Source organism: Geotrypetes seraphini, chromosome 4, assembly GCF_902459505.1.
Source record: "Geotrypetes seraphini chromosome 4, aGeoSer1.1, whole genome shotgun sequence".
NCBI lineage: Eukaryota > Metazoa > Chordata > Amphibia > Gymnophiona > Dermophiidae > Geotrypetes > Geotrypetes seraphini.
In genome coordinates this window covers 241,466,795-241,488,690 of record NC_047087.1, presented here as the reverse complement: position 1 = coordinate 241,488,690, position 21,896 = coordinate 241,466,795, and the positions used below count along the sequence as shown (strand labels likewise).

Here is a 21,896-nt window from a genome sequence, read left to right as displayed (position 1 = left end):
TACATCACGTAGGATAGATAGCTTTTGTTTTGGTTTCTTAACTTTTATTTCCATGAGTTCTAGTAGACTAACACAGCACCTAGACTAATCTATCCGAGTGTGCCTGAATCTATTTTAAATCAGTTATGCATAGGTGTCTGACTCTTTTCATTTGGAACTGTCATTTAAACCTTAGAATCATTACTAAATCTCCGGGCATCCATCAAATTGCCTCTATCATTTTTGGGCTGTGCTTTCTGTAACTATATAAAGTGCTCAAAGAGCAATTGGTCCCCGATGACAGAGGACAAACATAACAGGTGCCAAGGTACACATGAATGATGTTGATCAAAGGTGTCTCCAGGGAATTTAAGTCTTCTTCACTACATGCGCATTGGATTATTAGGAACCTAACAAACAGAGAACTGGGGAGTTAACAATAAAAGTCCATCCCTGGAAAAAGAAGACTCTGTTATTCATTACACAGTTTGAAATAACACTAACTCTCTGGGGAGTTCTCCCTTTAAAAACTGGCCTGCAGGTTTTTTGGATACAAAATAACTGCAGACTTGCAAGCTGCCCACAGAGTTTAAAAATTGCCCTCTGTGTGTCTTGATTCTTCCATATGTTGAAGCCCATAAGGAAATCATTCACAGGGTCAATGAGGTGATCTATAAATACGAAAACATATGCTCTAAAGAAAACTTTATTGTAGGGTGCTGAATAGCTGAGAGATCGTGTTTGAGTGCTAGTGGTTAGAGTACCTAAGCTCTGCTTTAGTATGAAATGGAAAATTAACTAAAGATTATTAATCAGGCCAAAGATCCATTTAGCCTAGGATATAACAATTGCCAATCCAGGTCACAAGTATCCAGCAGGATCCCAAAGAGCAGTAAGATTTTATGCTACTTTACACCAGGGATAATCAGTGGTTTTCCCTGAGTCTGTCTTACTAGATAAATATCTTTATTAGCTTTAAATACAATACACCCATCCCCTATTCTTATAACATCCCCCTACACCAGTGATCTCAAACTGGCGGCCCGGGGGCCACATGCGGCCTGCTAGGTACTATTTTGAGGCCCTCGGTATGTTTATCATAATCACAAAAGTAAAATAAAACCGTTTCTTGATTATATGTCTCTTTAGCTATAAATTACAATATTATTATTAAGTCTTAGCTAAAAGGAAAGATTTATAAACTATAAAGAGTTTTACCTCATGCAAAATTGTCATTTCTTGAATAAGACATTAACTATTTTTTCTGAGGCCCTCCAAGTACCGACAAATCCAAAATGTGGCCCTGCAAAGGGTTTGAATTTGAGACCACTGCCCTACACCCAAAAAAAACCAAACCAACAATCAGAATAGAATAAAAATCCAGTAAAATAATGATACAAACATTAAATTGAAAAATCAGTTTACAAACAGTAAGCATCTAAAGGAGCCCAAAGTTTAAAGAACTGGATAACCAGACATTTTTGAACAGCAATTATCTCCTCGTATTTCTGTGTTAGGCAAACCCCAATCCACCGAGCAGTCACTGACAAAGCAACATTATCTTTCCATACAGATAAGATGTGCCGAATTGCCAAACCCAAAAGCACATCAAATAATCTTGCCTTGCTTTTTTTACACAGCAAAGAAGACAAAGCCACTGATCGTACGAGTAATTATTTTATAAGTTCAACTTGTTTATCAAAAATACCCTGTACCTTCTTCCATACCAATTCCCAATAAGATTTCAAGTATAAAAACATGATAAAAAGTACCTATATCTAGCTTAGAAAACCAACATACACCTGACCCACCATCAGACAATCTTAATAGTTTATGGTTTCTACTTCCCAGAGTTTGTCCAAACCTTTTTTAAACATAGCTACATTAACTGATTATATCACATCCTCTACCAAGTTCCAAAACTTACACATGCATTGAATGAAAACATTTTTTTAGATTATACATGTATTATTTTGTGTGCCTCAGTCCAAACCACTCAGTCTTTATCATAATTCTCCTCAGTTGTCTCTTCACCAAGCTCAAGAGCCCTACTGTCTCTACCCTTTATTCATGAGAGTCATTCTGTCCCATTAATCATTCTGGTTGCACTTCTCTGAGGAGAGGTAGAGAAAAAGAAATATGCTGGATACCACAGAAAAGTGTGTGGCGCAGTGGTTGGATCTACAGCCTCAGCACCCTGGGGTTGTGGGTTCAAACCCCGCGCTGCTCCTTGTGACCCTGGGCAAGTCACTCAGTCCTCCATAGCCCCAGGTACATTAGCTAGATTGTGAGCCCACCGGGACAGAGAGGGAAAATGCTTGAGTACCTGATTGTAAAACCGCTTAGATAACCTTGATAGGCGGTATATAAAATCCTAATAATAAATCCTAATAAAAAGGGCAGAAGTGCTAGATAAAGAAAAATAAGTTGGATTCTACACGGAGTGGTGGGAAGGGGAGAGATGTTAGACACCACAAAGGGAGAAGATAGGGGGAGGAGAGAAATAATGGGTACCATGATGTGGGGAAATAGAGATGGTAAAAGATGCTAGACATCATGGGGGTAGGTAGGGAAGGAGAGAGATGCTGGGGAAGGGGCAGGGGTTGAATGCAGGACACTATAGGAGGGGAAATATTGGACTAAGGAAGGTTAGGAAGGGAAAGGCACAAGCCCCTTGATGAAGGGAGACATATAGCTGAAGTTTCTCCTAGGGTTTTAAATGTCCATGGGCTGGCCCTGGGTATGCAAACATTTAATAAATACAGGGTGAGGCAAAAAAGTTACTCCCCTAGAGTTTTTTTGCCATTTTCTCAGCAAGCATTTTGAATTTTAATGAGAAATTTTATGTACTTATTAGGCATAAGAATAGCCTTACTGGGTCAGACCAATGGTCCATCAAGCCCAGTAGCCTGTTCTCAAGGTGGCCAATCCAGGTCACTAGTACCTGGCCAAAACCCAAGGAGTAGCAATATTCCATGCTACCAATTCAGGGCAAGCAGTGACTTTCTCCATGTCTTTCTTAGTAACAGATTATGGACTTTTCCTCCAGGAAATTGTCCAAACCTTTCTTAAAATGAGCTACGCTATCCGCTCTTACCATTACCATTTAATTACCTTAAGCTAAGTTGATGTTACTAATATTTTAGTATTACTGCTTAGCAATGTTTGCACTTTTAAAATGTTCAAGCTAAAACCAAGAAAAATAACATCATTCAAATGCTACAATTAACAATGTGCTAAAATTTTGCACTCACTGTGAATGACCAAAGCTTCCACCTAACCTTAGCGCCTCCAGTCGCTTTGGGACGTTCTTAACAGCCTTGTCAATCGGTTCCTGTAGCAGGCTGTACAAGATCAGCTGCAGTACTTCCTTGAAGTCAGGTATTGTTTGCAACTTCGAGTGGAGCATGTGATAGGTCTCCAACATTGCTCCCCAGGCAAAAGTCTATATCACTGATGTCGTCAACAGTAATCTAGTACTTCATTTGTTTCCAAATAATGATGGTTTTACTGTGCAAACATGCAAAAATTGCTGTGTGGTTAAACTAAACTGTAACTTTACTGTGGTTAAAGATAATTCAATTTCCACTTGCCACATAAACGTAAATAACAACAAATAAAGCTGTAAAATTTCACTTTGAAATTCCAAACGGTTGCTGAGAAACAGCAAAAACAAACAAAAACACTTCCAGGGCAGTTACTTTTTTTTCTTATTTTTTTGCCTCACCCTGTAGATCAGGGGTGTCAAAGTCCCTCCTCGAGAGCCACAATCCAGTCGGGTTTTCAGGATTTCCCCAATGAATAAGCATGAGATCTATTAGCATAAAATGAAAGCTGTGCATACAAATAGATCTCATGTATATTCATTGGGGGAACTCCTGAAAACTCGACTGGATTGCGACCCTCGAGGAGGAACTTTGACACCCCTGCTGTAGATAAATCACATGCATTTCCACATATTAATCATTATAGAATCATTAGGCCTGATATTCAAAGGATTTATGCCCCTAAAAAGTTATCGTTCCTAACTTGGCCTCTTTTGATAATGTATTAGGACTGAGTCCCTACATTTTTTCTCAAAATTTCACTAAGGAGCTCTTTTACTAAGCTACACAGCTTAAAATGGCATACCTGGGTATTCTGTGGTAACTTCCAGATGTGAGCACACTTACCGCATGCTAAAAAAAATTCTTTTTTTTTTCCAGGGAACATTCCAGGAGACAGATTCTGAGTGTTCCAGCACAAATCAGTTACCACAGCTACATTACTGTGTGCTAACTGGTTAGCACACAGATAGGACAAGAGCCTTTACCACCCATAAAATGGATGATGGTAATGGCTCACTTGGTAAATTTAACCATGTGCTAATGCCAGCATCAGTACAAAAAAGGCATTATCATGGCTGCAGTAAGCGTAGCCTTAGCAAGCAGGAAAGACCCACATAAAAGGTGTGCTAAGATCACTTTGTACTGCAACAAATGTCTCTAAACTCTTACATTTAGGAGCATAAAAAGAAGGTGGTAATGGTCAGATTTAGGGTAGGAAAAAGAATTTGGGAGCTTAGCACAAATCTATGAATAGCCGGTTTAAATTTATGAGCATAATTTTTAAGCTCCTGAATTAAGATTAAAAATTTATGCTCCTAAATTTGGCTGAAAATAGGTCACAAATTTGAGCCTAGCCCCCCCCCCCCCCCTTTTATAAAACTGTAGTATGGTTTTTAGTACCTGCTGTGGCGGTAACAACTCTAACGCTCATAGGAATGAGCGTCAGAGCTATTACCACCGTTGCCGGTGCTAAAAGCCTTGCTTTGGTTTTGTAAAGGGGAAGAGGGGGGCTGAAATTTAGAAGCTCAGCATTTTCTAAATATTGGCCTATTACATTTTTAAGCAACTATATAGCACTTTGGTGCATTAATATTAAAATATACTAGTTGGGCTTTCAGCACAATAGATCTCAAAATTGACCCTTAGGTCCTGACAACTTGTATGATTTTCAAAATAATTGTGTTGAATATTCATTAGATATATTTAAATATATATTTGGCCTAAACTGCATATTTGAATATATTTATTTTTTGTGCCAACATTTTATATTTTTGCTCAAACATTAAATAAAATCCCTTGTACCTATGTCAGAGGTCTCTCCCTCCCCCATAAAATTCAATTATATGGAGGGCTAGTGAGCTCCTTTTGTGGTTCCTAAATCTGGTCCTGGAAGTACCCCAGCCAGTTAGGTTTTTAGGGTATCCACAATGAATATTAATGAAAGAGATCTGCATGCACTGCCTCCACTAGATATCTTGAAAACCTGACTGACTGGGGTGCCTCCAGGACCAGGTTTGGAAACCAATGAGCTGTTTATTACCTCTACCCTCTAGCAGTGAAAATATGTTTAGAAATTGCAAGTTATTTAAACCCTATCCTGGTGGGGAGCAAAAATGATTCTCAGTAAAATATACTGGCTGACACCTCTAGAAGTCAGTCATCACCATTTTCTAAGATGATGCCAGTGGGGCAGGAATAAGCTAGACTTTTTCTTGCCCCATAATAATAATAATAACAGTTTATATACCGCAGTACCGTTAAGTTCTATGCGGTTTACAAAAGATTAAAGAAGTACAAGTTGAGAGAAGTTAGGGGATTAGTCAACAAGAGGGGGATGGGACAAGAGAACCGTTGAAGAGGGGAAAGAGAGGAGCGGGCCAACTGTCTAGATATAGGGCTAGAAGCTATAGATCGAAACCACATAGACTCAGTGGTTTGGATCGAAGAATCTCGAAGCACTCCCAAAGACTCGGTTCCTTGTATGGAGCGTGAGGATTCCTGTCGAGACACTCGCAAAGACTCGACTCCTTGCATAGAGTGTGTAGACTCAGCTCGAGACAAAGGCAGGGACTTGACCTCGCGGGAGACTGCTGATTGCCCAGGATGGACTGCAGGAAGCAGAGTCAAGGCAGGACTGTATTTGCTCAGTAACTGAACAAATTGCTGCTCTAACATGGTCTAACATAGAGATATCAGTGTGCTTTGGAATAAACTTCTATTGAGGTAAGGTAAAAAAGTCTTTGGGATCTCTTTTGTAATGGGGTGGGACTAAAATGGGTAAGGTTTTTTTTTTGTTTTTTTTTAAACAAAAACTTTTTCACCATTGAGAAACAAGGAAGCCTACTGATCCAATGAGGATTCAGGAGGTGGGGATGGGTTCTGACATGGGCCTTGTAGACCTTTTGAAAACTTTTGCCAGGCAACAAACTTCATAAGCCTACAACCACAAATATACCTATTTTTGCTAAATTGAGCATTAATGAGCTGGTTACTATGCTTTGATATTGCAGCAATTCATTAGTAGAGAATCTGAATATGCTGTATATATTCAAGTGTAATGCCTGAAAGTTAATTTATGATTAGAAGGGCACTCTGCAAAGTCACTTTACAAATTTGGGTCTTGTGCAGAAAATTGCTCTAAATACTAAAATGTTGGCTTATTTTTCACATTTGTACATATTTTGCATAATTTTTCCACTTTTCTAAAGTGATTGTGCAGTTTAGTATGTCTGCCTCTAGGACTGAAATATGGTAAAGGAGAGGTAAAGAAAATAGGAAAAACAGGGGACATACAAAACTAGGTCGGGCATTCTCTCAATTATACCTTGTGAAATGAGAAGGAAAAAAAAAAGATAAATGAATGGACCTGATGAATGAAAATAGACAGGGGGAAATAAAACAGGAAGAAGGAATCAAATCAGTTCTCATATACAGTACATGATTGGTGATATGTGGCATGAAGGTTTCTCTCGTGAATTTAAGAATGCCAAAATATGTAGCTGGAGGTGGGAATTGTCTGTATAAAGATAATTTTTATGGAGATCAAATCCGACTCTTTCTGAAAGGCATTTTTGTGTGGCACCAAAATTTAAGTTGGTTATGTCATAGAAAGATGATGGCAGATAAAGGTCAAATGGCCCATCTAGTCTGCTCATCTGCAGTAACCATTATTACATTACATTACATTAGCGACTTCTATTTCGCTTATACCTTGCAGTTGTAGGCGGATTACAGAAGATAACTGGACATTTCCAGGAAAGATTACAGGAAACGGTGCTAATTACATGGTTGAGAGATTGCTTGGAAAATTACTGTATTGGGAACAATACAGGGTTGAGAGATTATTTGGAAAATTACAGGATTGGGAACAATAAGCTGTTTTAGTTTTTCTTGATAAATTTTCTGAATAGCAGGGTTTTAATTTACCTTCGGAATATTTTGTAGTCAGACGTAGTTGTCAGTATGTTTTTGAGGTGGTGGTCTATTTTTGCTGCTTGTGTTACTAGTAGTCTGTCGTACATTTTCTTTAGCTGTGTTCCTTTGATTAGGGTGAATAAATGGGGTCTGAGTTCTCCTAGTTCTGGTTGATTTGTTTCGGTTTATTAAGCACGTGGCACATTTTTCAAATATATTTTCAGAGTACAAAAAAAGCATTGTTACTTCCTTAACAGGTGTTATCCGGAGACAGCAGACAGATATTCTCTCTTTCTCTCTCTGAGAGATCCCACGTGCCTATCCCAGGACCTCTTGAATTCAGACACAGTCTCTACTACCTCTTCTGGGAGACTGTTCCACGCAACTACCACCCTTTCCGTAAAAAAGTATTTCCTCAGATTACTCAGGAGCTCATCACCTCTTAACTTCATCCTATGCCCACTCATTGCAGAGTTTCCTTTCAAATGAAAGAGACTCGACTCATGCGCATTTATATTGCGTAGGTATTTAAACGTATCTCCCCTCTTCCGCCTTTCCTCCAAAGTATACAGATTGAGATCTTTAAGTCTGTCCCCATATGCCTTATCATGAAGACCACACATCAATTTAGTAGCAAAAAAGAAAATAAATTCCAAGCACTGATTCATTTATCTTTTAAATCAAGTCAGAATTCAGTGGGATGTCAAATGAAACTAAAGGAAATGGTATTGCATGACAACTACTGTGCTCAAGGGTTGCAGTCAAGTTAATCTATTTATAAATGACCTGGTACAGGGAAAGGACTTAATGTGACTTTAAAATGATAACATGTTGATACAATTTATTGTGCATGTACAGGTTGCAGTTCTACGAAAGAGTCTTGACATCCAGAAGGAGAAGAAAAATGTAATGAGAACAATGCTTTTAGCCCCCCAGAACAGACATCTACAACATAAACTTATTCAATCAGTGCATTAGCCAACCTAGGGGAAAGAAGTGGGATTGATAATAAATAGCAAGCTACTGTAGTGATTCTAAGTCAAACGGTAGCTACTAGCACGGAATAAGTGTAGCATTTATAAAGCAAAGAGTGGTACTGAAGGACACAGATGTTATCTTGGCATTATATAATTGCTATTATAAAGAAGGCTTGACAAGACCGACTTGAAAGAGGAGCTCTATTGGAGGGTATTGCAGTATTCAGAAAAATTACAGAGGATATCGTAAATAGCAATGCAGGAATGCCCTGTAACTTTTACTAAATCCATTGCATGAATTACCTTTTGGCCAAGTATAAAGGGGAATCCTTTTTAGATAGCAGGAATATTATAATAAAAAATTATTATTATTAGATTCAACATAGAACCAGCCTTGAAGTCCTGGAAGAAACTGTGAGGAACTCAACTGAGTGAACAAGAGTACGCAGATTCACTATATTTACTGATTCAATTTGCATTCAGGATGTCACAGGATAGAAATATATTGGGTCAGAGCACCAACACTGAACACGGACCAGAAGGGACATGCATTTATTTGAAATTACATGGAAAATGTCAACATTTCCCATGTTTTTCAGCCCAAATTGACAGGAAAAAAATTGTTTGGGTTTTTTCCTGTGTCTGTCAAATAATATAGACTTCTTAAGAGTGGGCACTATGCATGATAGTGTACCCTCCCACCACCAATAAACAAACATATACACACAATGAAAATTCCTGTAAACATGTGAAACTAAACAAAAGCCCCTAATGACTGTCCCTGAAAGGTAATCTTTTCTCCCAGTGGAGAACCTACACTGTGAAGCTACAAGAGCTGAGGCAAGGACTTTTCCCCGGTATTGATTGTACTGTAAGCTTCTAAACCTACCACAAAAGACACTTAACTGATTTTTAATAATTCCACTTCATCTTTGCCACATCCATACCCCTTTCTCTTCTTTATACTGTTGTTAGTGTATTGTTCGGAGAACAGCTAAACCATGGTTTAACACAGACATGTTAAATCAGTGGTTCCCAACCCTGTCCTGGAGGACCACCAGCCAGTTGGGTTTTCAGGCTAGCCCTAATGAATATGCATGAGAGAGATTTGCATATAATGGAGGTGACGAGCATGCAAATCTGCCTCATGCATATTCATTAAGGCTAGCCTTAAAACCTGACTAGATGGTGGTCCTCCAGGACAGGATTGGGAAACACTGTGTTATATCATTAAAATGATTTTTGGCGTGTTAAACAAAACAAGAACAATGCTTCAGGTACCTGGCCAGATCTAGGGGGCAAATCCTCTGCCACTTCTCGGAGGCACATGACATTTTCCTATCCCATGTATCTTTTATAACCTGGCCTGATTTACAGGAAGCATCCCAGTGAGATGGCTAATCCATAACCCACCTCACCATCAGATAGTAGCGACAAAGAGAAAGAGGTGACTGCCCAAAAGGAGAAAACCCAGTATCTCTAAAGACATGAACAAACAGTGTTAGCAAGGAAAAACTTCATCCTTAAACCTTTCTAAATGGTATGAGAACATCTATATAGAGTGTGAAGATAAAGTCATGATTAGCTATTGTATTGTTGTCAGTTGCCTCACCCAGCTGGAGAATGACATGAGGACAAATTTTTCATTGTCCCTGCGGGAACTCATTTTCCCATTCCATCCCCACAATTTTTTTTCCTGTCCCTGCTCCATTCCTGCAAGCTCCGTCCTCATCTGCACAATACTTTAAAATCATAAGTGTTCGAGGCTTGTGCAGTTAAGGCAGAGCTTACAGGAATGGGGCAGGGACAGCGACAAAACTCGTGGGGACGGGATAGGGCAATTTAGTTCCTGCGGGGACGGGGACAAATTTGGTCCCATATCATTCTCTACTTGATACACTGCTTTTACTGTTATCCAAACAAAGGGGGTCTTTTACTAAGGTGCGCTAGCCAATTTAGCATTAGCATTTAGTGTGTGCTAATATTTAGCGCACGCTAAATTGTCTAGCGCCTTGGTAAAAGACCCCCCCCCCCCCAAATGACTTACTCTGCTCAAAGTGGTAATGGCTGTTGCAACTTTTCACTCAAATGCTATGGCAAAAAGAAGTCACAGCTGAAACCACAAAGTCCCTGGATGGATCCACCCTCCTCCTCTTCTGTCACTTTTGAGGTAGGTCTTGTAGCTTTTGTACAGTCAAGAAAGACTAGTGGGCCTGGTATTACTTTGCACTAATGAGACTCAGGAAAGGCAGGCAGGTAAGAGAAAAGAAACAGAGCAAACCAATGAGTGAGGTAGAGGAAGGAGGATGAGAACATTGGGGAAGGTAAGAGAAAAGAAACAGAGCAAACCAATGAGTGAGGTAGAGGAAGGAGGATGAGAACATTGGGGAAGGTAAGAGAAAAGAAACAGAGCAAACCAATGAGTGAGGTAAAGGAAGGAGGATGAGAACATTGGGGAAGGTAAGAGAAAAGAAGATGAACTATTAAGCAGTGAAGGGGGGAGGACAGTGTAGGGGGCAGGAAAGAGGATAAGGCCTCTGTTTTAACTTAGGCAGTAAAGTGTCAAATATTGCAGATAAACAAATAAAGGATAGCTAGCCACACAAACCTGGATATTCAATGTCAGTGCCCAAACATGGTCAAGCATTGAACTGACACTCAAACATAAAAATGACAATGAGTAGGTTCACATTAAATATCCAGCCAAAATTATAATGGTGGCCAACCCCCCTCCCCCCCATTGACCACCACCATCTGACTATTTACCCCATGATTTATTTATTTATTTGGATTCCACCTATCTTTACAATCCTAGGTGTATCATAAATTGGCAATCATGATATAAAAATGAGACATAACATAATATTAATAGAACAGAATGGCTTCTTCCCTTTTGTTCCCATTCATCGGTCTTTAAAAAATGTCATTTCCCCTGGTTTGTTTTTGGTTAAATTGTATTTTAATTGGCGCATTGTTTTGGCATTTTTGTACACCGCCTAGAAGGCTTGATTGGGCGGTATAAGAAATTTTAAATAAACTTGAACCTTGAAACTTTAAGAAACTGAAGAAATGTATCTACTAAAGATGTTTTTATAATATATACCCCTTGGAGTGAACCAAGATTCTTTTGGCGACTTGAGGTAGATGGGGAGGTTGCCTTCCTGTAAAGATGTCAAGTTAGGGCCTTGGAGTATCTGACACCCTTGTCCAACAGTACCTTGTTTATTCACCAGTTTTTGAACAGTTATTTTGGGTAACCTCTGATCAAACCACCAAAAGAATAACTACACCAAATTTAAATTTTACTGAAGAAATATAACCAAACATAGGGTTTCTTTAAGCTGCTGTAAAAGGTGGCCTTAGCAGTCCCTTATGTGGGTTTTCCTGTGCACTAAGGGGGGAATTCATTAATGTGTGCTACAGTTAAGACAGTTATTTTACCACAATTTTAGCACAAGGTTTCTGAATAAAAGGGGACTCTGTGCTAAAATAGCACAGTTTGTGGTAAAATAACCCAGCTTAACAGTAGCACAAATTGATAAATTATCCAACTGAAAAGTGGCCCATGTTATTATTATTTTTTTATTAATGTTCATGCACTAATGGTGCCATTAGTATGCATACATTAAAAAGAATTACCACGTGAGCACTTACTGACACTATTTTATAAGTGGTAAGGGCTCATATGGCATGGTAATGCAGAAGCGCTAAGGCCCAGAATCTATAAACGGCGCTGGTGCCTGCGATCACCTTAAAAATGGACGCCAATTGCATGTCAATCACACGACTGCACCGTTTCTAGAATCACGGCTTACGGAAAGGTAGACGCCAGAAATATAGGCCAGGGTTTTCAAGGCCTATATTTCTGACACCTACCCTACACGTGAATCACACCCAAGGAGGCGCTATATGACACCTAGTACCACTTCTGGCATTAGCCACGCCTACAGTGGTGTTAGGCATCATAAAGCGCCTCTGTAGGTGTGATGCAGGTGCTGTTCTATATAGCACCAGTAGGCACCTACATACAGAACTCAGCAGCCTGGATATTGACGGGAGTATCTCGTTTTGAGCACATTTCTCCCATCTTAAGCAAATTACATTGGTTACCAATATCTTTTTGTGTTCAGTTTAAAATCTTAAAACTTATTCAACAAGGCACCTATGATAAACTGCCAGATTATCCGGCTAAATGCCTGTTGTGGAACAAACCATCCAGGGCACTGAGATCTGAAAAGCGTATGTTGCTTGATATAGGGAAATTGAACAACGTTCGATATGTGCGAACTGAAAAATTCTGCTTTTCTATGGATGGGCTCATTCTGTGGAACGCTACGACTGGCACCCTGTGGTTTTGCGATAATCTGTTGCAATTCAGAAAATGGCTCAAAACTTATCTTTTTGTAGAGGTGTTTTTTTGTTAGCTCTCCACTTCTCAACAAAGATTACATTACCATCATTAAGACACTCATGCGATAGTGTTTGTATACCTGACTTCTGTTTTTTACCTGTTGTGTACTTGGTCAAGTAAGACTGTATGTATTATAAGCTGTGTATGTGAATTGTGAGCCACTTTGGTAAAAAAATAAATAAATAAATAAAAAAGCGGATTATAAATGTTTTAAATAAATAAATATTTTTTAAAAAAAAAATAGCATTTCCAACTTGTTAGGCACTGGTAGGGTGCCTACTGGTGCCCAACTTAAAGCAGCAATTATAGAATATGGGCCCAATTGATTAGTACTACTATTAATTATTTCTATAGCACTACTAGACGTATGCAGTACTGCACAGTCACAAAGAAGAAGAAAATCCCTGCTTGAAAGAGTTTACAATCTAAACAGGCAAGTTAGACAAACAGGATGTCATGGATACAGTTAAGGAGAACGGTTAATCAGCTGGCTGGGTTGGAGGGCAGAGGAATAGGGTTAAGGATTGAAGGCTATATCATTATGTATTATATTATCATTATATGATTAGCGCAGGAATGCCCCATCCTACAAAAATTTTAAAAATCTTTTATCATGTGGTTAGCATGCCTGAGTGCGGCGCATGGTAAGCCGTTTTAAACTTCAGTAAGCATCTGCTAACGTTTACCTTGGTTTAGTAAAAGGGCCCCATAGATAAGAACAGATGGAATTTATTGTTTTGTTCAAAGTCCCTGCCCTTACAGAAGGATATGGGAAGAAATTAATTACAGATATTACAAAGTGTGCCACCTACACACGCAGTATGGTGATAAAACTGGTATGTTTATTAGGATGGTACCAAAAACAAAAGACAGTAAAAGTGAGCATGAAAAAAACTCCAGTTCCATTAATCTTCATTTCCAGCACCCCTACAACAAAAACACCCACGCATGCATAAATACAGCAAGAATATATAAAAGAACTGCCTTTCTGTGAAAGAAAGTAGACAGAGTGGGCAATTAAGATGTTCTGAATGAAAACGGCAGCAAAATAAAAGGCATGTCCATTCTATGCTAAATAGCAAAAATAAAAACAGGCTTTCATGCAATAAAGCTTGCAAGGATAGCTTCAAATAAGAACAATTAAAACACAATCTAATGCATGTTTCCAAAAAGCCCGATTAGAAACCAATAGTAGGTGACTCTGGCCCTTAAGAGCCCCAGGCAGGTCACATTTTCAGGATATCTACATTGAATAGGCAGGAAATAGATTTGCATACCAAGGAGACAATGCATGCAAATCTATCACCTGCATATTCATTGTGGATATCCTGACAACCTGAGTTGCCCGGGGCTCTTGGGGAATGAAATTGCCTACCCCCATGAAAACATTAGAATTCATTCAGTCTCACTTTGGCTTGTAACTTAAGTGTCATGAATGGATTTACCAAAAATGAGATACATACTTGGGATCTGCTGGGCACTTGGGATCTGGTTTGGAGGTGACATGTCAAAAGCGCGCGGGACAATCGTGTGCCAACAAAGCCACTTGGACAAATGTGCACAGGACATCAGCACATCAAATTAAAACTTAACTTTAAAGCTCTCCGAGGGTTTTTTGGAGGGGAACCTTTACTTAAAAGTGTTGCTGCTGCCATTGGAGGTAGGGGGAACCTCGCCATTTAGGGCTCCTTTTATGAAGGTGCGCAAGCGGTTTTAGCACGCGCTATATTGCCCCGCGTGCTACACGCTAATGCCTCCATAGAGCTGGCGTTAGTATTTTCTGTGTAGCGTGGGGTTAGCGTGCGCGGCATTGTAGCACGTGCTAAAAACACTAGTGCACCTTCGTAAAAGGAGCCCTTAGAGAGGACACTGTAAATTTTCCCTAAAAAAGAGGGAAAAATTACACTTCCCCCCCAATGGCAGCATCAACACTTCTAAGTAAAGTGGGAGGGTTCCCCCCCCAAAACCCTCAGAGCGCTCTAAAGTTAAGTTGGTCAAAGTAAAAATACTTTGATATGCAAACTAGAGTTTTGGGCATTCAACTAGATAATTTATTAAATATGGAGCATCAAGTTAATTTAGTTAGCAAAAAAATCATTTTTTCTTTTAAGGAAATTATACCCCCCTTTTATAAAACTACAAAATCAGTTTTTAGCGCCTGTCAGCATGCTGAATGCTTCAAGCTGCTCCTACGCTCATGGAGTTCCCATGAACATCAGAGCAGCACACAGGATTCAGTGTGTCAGCCAGTGCTAAAATATGCTTTGTTGGTTTTGTAAAAGGAGCACGGTTAGGGGCAGATCAAGGGCCTGTTCTGTGTATAGGCCCATAAGATGCCTAAGGGATAAAAGGGTCCTTTTATTAAGGTGTGCTAAATGCTAAGGCACCCATAGAGCATAATGGATGCCTTAGCATTTAGTGTACGCTAATCTTAAGCACGCCCTAAATTGGTTAGCATCGCCTTAATAAAATGACCCCAAAATGCTTTAGTTTAGGCGATGCTAGATGCAATTCTACAAATGTGCCTCATTCCTCAGTGTCTAGGTCTTAGGTGCTGTTTATAGAATCAGGGCCTTTATGTGCAGTCATGTGGACATGCTAACTGATTAGTACAGAGAGAGGCTCACTCTCCACTCCCAGACGTGGCTCCCTGCAGAAAAAGAAAAGTTATTTTTTAGTACGTGGTTTGTGTGAACATATTGCAAAATGATCACGCAATGCTTCAGGCCATCCTGCAGTAAGAATGTGCTAGTGATTACCACAGTTTAGTAAAAGGGGCTCGGTGTATTCCTACAGTTTTGATAGTAGTACATAAGGAACATTATAAGTCTCACAGAATACATTTTAAAATAAAATTGCTACAATACCTGTGGGCACAATGTCTCTAAATGTTTGGCTGCCATTTGAGCAATTTTTATTCCTTCTTCATTTGTTGAGAGTGAACAGGCAAGATTAGCAACCTTAGTGAAAAAAAAGAAGAAAACAAAATTTGGTATGTTCTGCTTATTTAAAATGAACTATTCCCCTCTTATACAAAGGCACGCTAAGCATTTTAGTGCACACTAACTGATTTAGCAAGCGTTAAACGCTAACGCACCCATTATAGTCGCACCTTAGTAAAAGGACCCGTAAGCATAATGTGATTAAGTCACAGTCACAAAAAGATTGGGAAGCATTGCCTTAAAGTGACAGAATCAGTTGGACCAAGGTTATCCTTTTTTAAAATGTAAAGAATGATTTTGAGGGACATTTTCAACTTGACATCCAAATCTGAGTTTGGCCGTTTTGTAAATGAAGCCCAAAAATCAAGTTCCAAACATTTCAAAACTGCAAAACATCTGTCTTGTTTTTTTGTGGTTTAAAAAATAAAGGAACAAAAGCAAAAAGTGCAGTAATAATGTACAGGATGCCAAGTCTTTATTGGACAATTATAAAAATAAATCATAAAACAGTTTGGGCCTCTTTTACTAAGGTGCGCTAGCGCTTTTAGCACACACAGGATATTACCACACGCTACACGGCTAGAACTAATGCCAGCTCAATGCTGGCATTAACGTCTAACGCACACTGCAATGTAGCGCGTGATATTCCGCGCGTTAATTAATGCCCTAATGCAGCTTCGTAAAAGGAGCCCTTTTATCCAAAAGGACAGATAAGGCCGGACCCGACACGGTCCATGTTTCAAAAGAACACTCCTTCCTCAGGGGTCCTAAAATGTGTCAATATAAGAAAACCTGATGGATAACTACTGGTTAACAACTGGAATCAGCAGTAGGAGCTTTTACGTCTGCTCAGCTATCCACTGCTGATTCCAGTTTTTATCCAGTTGTTATCCATCAGGTTTTCTTGTATTGAAACATTCTAGGACTCCTGAGGAAGGAGTGTTTCTTCGAAACATGGACCGTGTCGGTCTCGGCCTTATCTGTCCTTTTGGATTCAAACTGTTTTATGATTTTATTTTTATATTTGTCCAATAAAGACTTGATATCCTGTACATCATTACTGCAGTTTTTGCTTTTGTTCTTTGACTTGTTATTTCACTGCAGTCCCATTGGATACTTTTTTTTTTTAATAGCCATTTTTCAAATATGTGTCTATCTTTTTGAACCATTAAAAAATAAACCTACATCCAAAAGAAAAACATAAAAGTCAAACCATTGGGATGTAGGAAGGGCCAGCATATTTAGTAGACTGGCCACACAAGACATCTAAGTAGAGCAGTGGATCACCTCAGAGGGCAATGCAGTGAACTTCACATAAAAACTCACAATATTCACAATGCATTAGTGAATTTATCATACACAGCGGTTCATAGAGTATTCCTGTTGATCCTAGCTCCTTACCACCCGCTGTCTATACAGCTGCCTGGTAAAGGGAAACTGGCCATCCAGTTAATTCTGAATTATCCTTCTTTAATTAATTCTTTCAACTCTGTGCCAAGTCTGTTTTTTATGACTCCAAGAGGCTGTGCAATTTCAAAGAGAAATGATACTTTATTTCATATTTACATGACAAAGGGGCTCATTTTCAAAAATGAAAAACATCCAAAAAGTGGTATAAAGGGGCAGATGGACGTTTTTTCACCAAACACATTCAATTCTCTATTTTAAAAATATATTTTCTAAATTGATTTCTATGCTGTTCATCTGAAATTTGACTACATAGATGAGATATAATTGAGGTAATGCTATATCCGTAGTAAGTAAACTCTTCACATTATATAGCCAGTATTTGACATCTTGTCTTAAACTGATGTTAATTTACATGGATGAGCATATTACTTACCAAGGGAAAAATACTAGCTTGATCATTATAAGTTGAACTCTCTCTAAAAAGGGCTCAGTAAACTAGAAACAGAAGATCCAATAAATGTGGAAGGCCATTTTTGAAAAGGACATTTAAGTCTGACTTGGATATTTCCCGCTAAACATCCAAAGTCAGAAGCACAGAAATGTCCATTTTCGAACAGGACATCCAAATATTTTTTTTAAATTTTTAAATCACCTACTTGGATGTCCTGGTGGCCAAAATGTCTAGACAGCCAAGACATCTAACTTTATTCACCATTTTCAACCACATTGAAATCAGCATTATCTAATATAATAAAATGATAGGCCGCGCATGCACACTAAAAAAACGTGTTCCCTGATCCGTCGCGAAAATACGAGTGCGCATGCATGGGTTTTACGTCATCACCTACTCGCTTTGTACGTCACAGCCTCCCTGCTCTACACAAGCCCGACCGCAGCCAGACGACGATCTCCGTTCCTCCTGCCGCCGCCGATCTCCGTTCCTCCTTTGCCACCCACCCCTTCTCTTCCCCACAGCCTCCCTGCTCTCCACAAGCCGGACTGAAGCCAGACGACGATCTCCGTTCCTCCTGCCGCCGCCGATCTCCGTTCCTCCTTTGACACCCACCCCCTTCTCTTCCTGCGGGCCCGAATGGCAATTCCAGCAGCAAGTGCATCAGTCTTCACATGCTGCTTCGGGCCCTTCTACTGCCCTGATTCGCTCTGCCGCGTCTCTGATGATGTCATCAGGGACGTGCCAGAGTAAATCAGGGCAGTAGAAGGACCCGAAGCACTACCGTACGCAGTGTTCCCGCTAAGCTGCGCTGGGGTGTGCTGGCGCACAAAATATTACCTCGCAGCGCACAAGTTTCTCGTCACAGCGCACACAGTGTAGAGCACAGTTCTTCAACCGCCGGCCCGCAAACAAAATCTTGCCGGTCCGCGAAGGATTCGGTCCCCGCCGCAACGAAAGGCCGGCGTCAGCTGACTTGCAACTTCCTGTTGCAGTCGCTGTGCCGGGACTCCTGCCTTCGCCGGGACTCCTGCCTTCCACCGCGTTTGCCTCCTGCCTTGTCTCCGCACCTCCAGACCAGCAGCGGCAGCTGTGTATGCTTTTAACTTCGGCACAGAGCTGCCCCTAATCAATAGTTTAGCGCGGTTTCATAAGGCAGCCTCGGGGCCTTTGCTAGGCCGGCCCACATCGCATCATCGAAGCGGGCCGGCTATCAAAGGCCCCGAGGCTGCCTCATGAAACCGCGCTAAACTATTGATTAGGGGCAGCTCTGTGCCGAAGTTAAAAGCATACACAGCTGCCGCTGCTGGTCTGAACTCTTGGGCCGCTGAAGGAGGGCAAAAAGCAGCTGTCCTGGAGGTTTCCCTTCCTCTCGCCTTTACAGGTTCCTTTTTTCCACCTTTTTTTTTTTCCTTCAAACGGCAACGGGCCCCAGCATCGACATCAATCAAGTAAGTTCCACTGTCAATCAAGCGGTTCTGCTCGGCCAAAGCTTCCCCTGTGACATGAGCCACCCTCAGGGGAAAGAAAGTGACCCACAAAGGTGAGGGGAAGGGGGGCAGATGATGGAAGTTGGGGGGGGGAGAGAGAGAGAGAGAGAGAAGGGGCAGATGATGGAATGGAGGAGATGAGAGAGAGAGAGAAGGGGACAGATGATGGAAGTGAGAAGAAGGGAGAGAGAGCAGAAGGCAGATGGATGTCAGTTGAGAAGGGAGAGCAGATGCTGAATGGAAGTGGGGAAAGAACACATACTGGATGGAAGGAGGAGATAAATAAAGGGGGAAGAAAATAGTAAGATAATGGAGGGGTGAGGGAAAGGGGTGACAAGCTGTGTGTAGACACAGTGAAAAGAGGGAAACGGGACTAAATAGTAAGAAAGAATTTAATTTAGATGGAGGCAGAAAATAGAGAAGGAAGACCAGAGAAGAAAAGGGAAGAGAGAGCAGAGAATGATCAGATCTGAGTGGAGGAAATGAGAAGAGAGATATGCTAAAAACCACAGGGGGGAGGGAAGGATAGAGATGCAGTTATTTTGAAGCTACACTGTTAAGTTAATATGCTGTTGGTAGAGTTGCAGTGGCATCCTAAACATATTTCTGGCAAGCCAACTGTATATGGTGACATTATTAGAAGATGACTGTGTGAAACTTTAGGGAACTTGGATGCCAATCAGTTTTTGGAAGCCAAAGGAAAACATACATTTTTTGTATGCTATACTGTATGTTTGGCTCGTTTCTACTTCAGTTTTGTTCTTGCCTTTTCGTTTTGTCTTCCTTCCACCATCTCTTATCTGCCTTCCTTATCATCCTTTTCAATGTGATTTGGCAGCTCCTGTCAATCATAGGCTGGCTGTGCAAGATTGCTAATTCTAGATGCCTGGGTGACCTAATGCCTGTGCATGTGATTTTCTGTTTTTGTGTTTAAAACATTTTGCTGAAAGCACAACAGTGCAAAAGAGTAAAACAGATTTTATGCTGTTTATTCTAGGAATAAGCAGTGGGCTTTCCTAAGTCCATCTTAATAATGTCATGCAGATTTTTTAAGGAAATTATCCAAATCTTTTTTTAATTACATGTTGAATGAAAAATATTTTCCCAGGTTTGTTTTAAATCTACTACTTAAAAGCTTTATTGCATGCCCCTTTACTCCTAGTATATATTTATTTTTATTTTTTATTTTTTAGTATATATATATTTATCTTTTGGCATGGCCCATCAGTTATAGCATTTGCTACATGATGGGCCATGCCAAAAGATAAATGTAGCATTTGCTACATGAATTGATTTTTTGTCACGTATGGTTAAGGGGCTGGAGGAGTTGCCGTACAGTGAAAGATTAGAGAAACTGGGCCTCTTCTCCCTTGAGCAGAGGAGATTGAGAGGGGACATGATAGAAACATTCAAGGTACTGAAGGGAATAGACTTAGTAGCTAAGGCAGGGAGAACGAGAGGGCACTCTCTAAAGTTGAAAGGGGATAGATTCCATACAAACGTAAGGAAGTTCTGTGGTAGAAAGCAACATATTTATTTGGCTCATAACTTGCTGGCGCCCGATATTTTTAGCTCACAGTGAAAAAAGTTTGCTCACAACACCCGCCCGCTTAGAGGGAACACTGCTGGAGACTGATGCAAGCGCTGCTGGAATCATCACGTTTGTAGTCCGGACCGCGGGAACGGAAAGGGGGGGGTAGAGGAAACGCTAATGCTGCTGCACAGGGAACGGGTGGGGGGGGGAAATGGAGGGGGAGGGAATGCTGCTTTGGACAGACAGACAGAGAGAGGAAGGGAAACACAAAGAAAATAAGAAAGACACAGGGGCAAGTGCACAGGGAACTGGTGTGGGGGGAGGGAAATGGAGGGGGATGGAATGCTGTTTTGGACAGACAGACAGAGGGAGAAAGAAGAAAGACACAGGGGCAGGGAGATACACAGAAAGACAGACAGGCAAAGGGGGCCAGGGACAGAGATAGACATAAAGGACAGCAGGAGCCGCGTCAGGAGAGGTGCGGGATGCGGCAGTGGGAACTTTTCCAATGGGTGCAACTGGGCGGCTGTCGGGAACCTCTGATCAGGGACAGAGCAAGGTAAGAGTATCATAGGGATAAGAAGGAGGAGGGGGGATAAAAAAGGAAGGGATGCCTACTGCTGGACAGGGGGAGAAGGAAACAGATGCTGATGGACAGGGGGGGTGAAGAAAAAGGAACAGAGGACAGCCAAGGAAAAAGAAAGGCAGAAAGAAAGAAAGCGGCTAAGGAGAGAGAGAGAAAGAAATAAAGACAGACACACACACACACATATGTTCTAGCACCCGTTAATGTAACGGGCTTAAAGACTAGTATAGATATATGAAGGGGCCGCCATTCTAATGGACTGGTCACAGACATGCCAACAGAGCAGTGGGACACCTTAGAAGATATTACTGTGAACTTCACATAAAGTATGCCAGATATACATTGCACCATATACCCCTTTTAATTTATTCTGAGCCTTCCAAAACTCCCCCCAAACCTACAATTACCACCTGTCTACCACCCCAATTGCCCTTATGACTGCAGGTGGCACCTATATGGCATTATAGTAAAGTTTTGGTGGGCTCATTCTTTCCATCATAAATGTAATGAGCAGAGTGGTTTATGGGTCTGGGTATTCCTCTCTATAGTTTACTAACTCATCAATCTGGCTACTTAAGACTCCTGTGTGATGTTCTACTAGGATTACCCATACCAGATGCTGCTGTTCCAGAGACAGATATGTACTGTTTCATTCAGATCTTTGTGGGATGAAGGTGGTCAATGACCACTGTGGGAGTGTGGGAAGTCATTACTTAATCCCTCCAGTGGTCACCTGTTCAGTTTGGGCACCTTTCTGGCACTTAGATGTTTCCAAAATAAGTCTAGCCCAAAACGTCCAAATTCCGTCCAGGACATCTTAGAAAATGTTTGATTATCTCTGCAAGACATCCAAGTTTAAAATGTCCAAAGTCCAC

The 21,896-nt window shown here is 40.6% G+C and overlaps 1 protein-coding gene across 5 annotated transcripts in view; it reads right to left on the bottom strand.

The window, feature by feature from the left end:
- Positions 1-21,896, bottom strand: part of CTNNA3 (catenin alpha 3) — a 1,751,094-nt gene that overhangs the window by 603,308 nt on the left and 1,125,890 nt on the right. For 3 of the 5 annotated variants that reach the window (XM_033940460.1, XM_033940461.1, XM_033940463.1), the window contains one exon: positions 15,476-15,568. The exons of 1 other annotated variant lie outside the window; for it this stretch is intronic. In XM_033940460.1, coding sequence (XP_033796351.1) covers positions 15,476-15,568 — 93 coding nt within the window. Of the gene's footprint in view, positions 1-15,088; positions 15,259-15,475; positions 15,569-21,896 lie in introns of those variants that run through there. One more of the 5 variants, XM_033940465.1, reaches the window with a different exon arrangement.